The following is a 3646-nucleotide window of genomic DNA, read 5'->3' as shown; positions in this document are numbered from 1 at the left end:
AAACATCTCAATATATGTTAACGAGGTCCATCCCCGAGGGAATAATTATGGGCACTCATTCCGGAGATACTACAACACCAGGCGCCGGCTCCCCCTTGTGCTTGTTGGTTTCAAGTCATCATGGATTACAACACGTGGTGCCCCTCTCATTATATTGGAGGCCTAAGGTACACGTGTCTGACTTTTGTACGACTCGTACCATTACCACTACCAATTACACCTCAAGTCCAAATGTAACCCCGTTGTATATATATTCGACACAAACTCAACAGATTGTAAATGTTGTCCCAGACAAACTTTAATTCGTTGGTCTGCTACTCTTCACAGTTTCTTCTTTAATATGTGATGTGCACACCCATGCATATTTGATAAAAATAAATAGAAAAGACTACATTGCGAGCTTATAACAAATTAGTCAGATTTACTTGGGAAGGCCTTGGCCGGGTGGATCAGTATGAGTCCAGACTCTAGCCATTCTGGCCATGGAAAATTCTATAATAGTAAGTCATAATGTTATATCAGGAGGTTTATCACCTCCAATAATGGACTAGCAACCTTGGAGAACAATAATAATAAGACCTCTTCCAACGCACAGGTGCTTAGGTGAGGTGCTAAGAGCATTAAATAGTTTAGCAACTATAGTCCCCAATGCATAGACGCTTCACTTGTTGTAGCCAAGCTCTCTTCATTTAATTACTTAGCTACTAAACACTTTCATGCATTGGTTAGTTTGTTTCATTTAAATGTTTTGCCTAGATTCACGCGCTTGGCATTGGTTCTTCCTAGAGTCACCAAATCCATCTTTCTCCTCTTAATTGTCTTGCCACATCAAATTTTTTGCCTATATAGCATGCTTAGCTTCTGTACAAGATGGAGTATTGGGAGAGGCCTAATTGACTAGCAACCCTTGAGAACAATAATGGACCTGGCGACAAAATCCAAACTTCTTGTAAAGGTCGACACCTAGCTGCAAGGAAGTCCGCCCAATCCCATGCATGGTTCAGGCCGGCACCCAAGAGTTGATTATACTAGCTAGTGTATGTAATAAATTATGGATGTATCATCCTCGATCCTCCGCCTGTTGGTTTTGTTTCCACATGTTATCCAGATGCATATATATATGGAGGCCACAAGTTACAAATTAAACTATAACATTGTGAGGAGTTATAGACTTATAGCACCAAACCAACAAGGGAAACAACAATGGAAATAAGCCTGGTGCTGATCGTTCTTGTGTTGTGCTCCAGTGCTGCTACCCTAGTTACTTGTAGTAGCGCAGGGTTCCACATGGAGCTGACCCATGTTGATAGCAAGGGGACCTACACCGCGGCAGAGCGCGTGCAGCGCGCCATGGCCAGCAGCCGGCAGCGCCTGGCGTCCTTTGTCGACGTGACTGTGCCGGTCCACTGGAACACTAGCCAGTACATCGCGGAATACCTGATCGGCACCCCACCGCAGCGTGCCGAGGCCCTCATCGACACCGGCAGTGACCTCATCTGGACGGAGTGCTTCGCCTGCAGCCAATGCGTTAAGCAGGGCCTGCCCCACTATAACGCGTCCAAGTCAGACACCTTCCATCCCGTGTCATGCAACGACGCCTTGTGCCTGGCCAGCCAGGAGCACTGGTGCCGACAGGACGGCAGCTGTGCTTTCGCGGCTTTCTACGGCGCCGGCGACGCCACAGGGTCCATCGACACTGAGGTCTTCACCTTTCAAAACGGCTCAGCGAGGCTCACGTTCGGCTGCGTCGACACCATGATGATTCCTCCGGGGTCCCTTGACGGGGCGTCCGGCCTCATAGGGCTTGGCCGCGGCCCCCTATCGCTCGTCTCTCAGGCGGGCGCCAAGAAATTCTCTTACTGCCACACTCCCTACCTCCGCAGCAACGCCACTGCCGGTGCCACTAGCCACCTTTTCGTCGGCGCCTCGGCGAGCCTTAGCGGCGACAGCCCTGTGATGTCCATGTCTTTCGTGCAAGGCCCTAAAAAGTACCCATTCTACTATGTTCCACTTGTCGGGATAAGTGTGGGACAGACAAGGCTGCCCATCCCACCAACGGTGTTTGCTCTAAAACCAAACGGCACACGCGGCGGTGTCATCGTCGACTCTGGCACCCCCACTACGGCTCTCTCTGACGGGGCGTACAGGCCCCTGCGCGAGGAGCTATGGAGGCAGCTGAACGGGAGCCTCGTGCCGCCACCTGCTGACAGCAAGATGGACCTGTGTGTGGCGGTGGCGCAAGAAAAGACAGTGCCGTCCATGGTGTTCCACTTCAGTGGCGGAGCGGACATGGTGTTGCCGCCGGAGAACTATTGGGTGCCGCTGGACAATTCCACGTCATGCATGGTGATGCATAGATCCAACGACATGAGTATCATCGGCAACTTTCAGTTACAGAATATCCACCTACTCTACGACCTTGCCAAGGATGAGCTCTCTTTCCAAACAGCCGACTGCAGCTCACTGTGATCACGCATCCGTTCCACAGGAACTCACAGCTTGCATGGCTAACAAGGACGGACGAATTTTTCTTTTTTATGAACCGCACACGTTATATCTACCCCTAATCTATACCTACTATTATTAAACGGAATTCTATATCTTTATCTTTACCTAATATTATGGACGCCGCTAACTGCCACACGTGTGGCAGGAAGGGAGACGCACCACACGTCTCTAATGCAAACAGATTGCCACGTCATCGCATGCATGCATGTAGGAATCTTTTTGGATTTTCAGTTTTTAAGATGTTTTACCTCTTAAATGAAAAATCCGATTGAAGATCCGTTTTCACCATTAAATTCCTCGCGATGAGATCTTTGAAACTAGGTCTCATGTTGATATGTTTTGATGATTTTTTTTGGATTAAAAGTTGCCATGATTATTGCATATGAATTGCCATGATGTTTACACTGAAGTTGCCATGATATGTTTCAGCTATTTTCTTCTACATTTAAAAATAAATTTTGAAATTTATAAAACGGGGAATTAAGAAACTAGACTTGCCATGAACCATAAACTAAAATTGCCATGATACATGCACGTAAAATTGCCATGGTTCATACAAAAAATAATTTTCATGATCAAAGTAATTGACGTATAATTTACTAATAAAGAGGCTATTGCTTCTCACCACCGTATAATTTTGTCCGTTCACCTCGCCCATATTATATTTTTATTACTAGCACAAATGCCCGTGCGTTGCAACGTGAGATTTTTTTTGCAAGAAGCATCGAGAGAGGTAATTGATGTGTCCATCAAAATGGTCTCCGCAGCGGTGGGGCGACATAGCGAGGAGTTGCGGTGTTTCCACGGGTCATGTTTGGCCCGCGAGATCTTCATAGTGGTGGGGTTGGTCGGTGTGGTGGGCACCACTCAACTCGTGCCTTTTTTTCCTCTGGGTCGGCCTCGTATTTAGGTTATGGTTGCCTCCTCATTTTGTGGCTGCACGGTGACCTTCGGGGCATAATTGTTTCGACGACACTCTCCTACGATGGCGTAACCGGATGGATTACTAATTTAGTGAATCCCATTTCATTGCCATAATCGGTGCATAACCAGGTAGTCTCTTCTTTACCAGGGTGTATTTTCTTTAATTATTTTAGTGCTTACTTGTCTATATTTTTTTAATCAGAGCCAAACCAAC

General features: G+C 47.0%; 1 protein-coding gene across 1 annotated transcript; it reads left to right on the top strand.

The window, feature by feature from the left end:
* The first annotated feature begins 1203 nt into the window (after nt 1–1203).
* On the top strand, nt 1204–2469 carry LOC125527513 (aspartic proteinase nepenthesin-1-like). Its single transcript, XM_048692026.1, has one exon. It carries the CDS (start codon nt 1204–1206, stop codon nt 2467–2469), a length of 1266 nt encoding a protein of 421 aa, XP_048547983.1.
* The last annotated feature ends 1177 nt before the right edge of the window (nt 2470–3646 follow it).

Source organism: Triticum urartu, unplaced genomic scaffold (genome assembly GCF_003073215.2).
Source record: "Triticum urartu cultivar G1812 unplaced genomic scaffold, Tu2.1 TuUngrouped_contig_416, whole genome shotgun sequence".
Taxonomy (NCBI): domain Eukaryota; kingdom Viridiplantae; phylum Streptophyta; class Magnoliopsida; order Poales; family Poaceae; genus Triticum; species Triticum urartu.
This window is presented reverse-complemented; position numbering and strand designations above follow the sequence as displayed.

Coding starts and splice junctions, on each gene's coding strand:
- LOC125527513 (XM_048692026.1), top strand. CDS start 1,204: ATGGAAATAAGCCTGGTGCTGATCGTTCTTGTGTTGTGCTCCAGTGCT.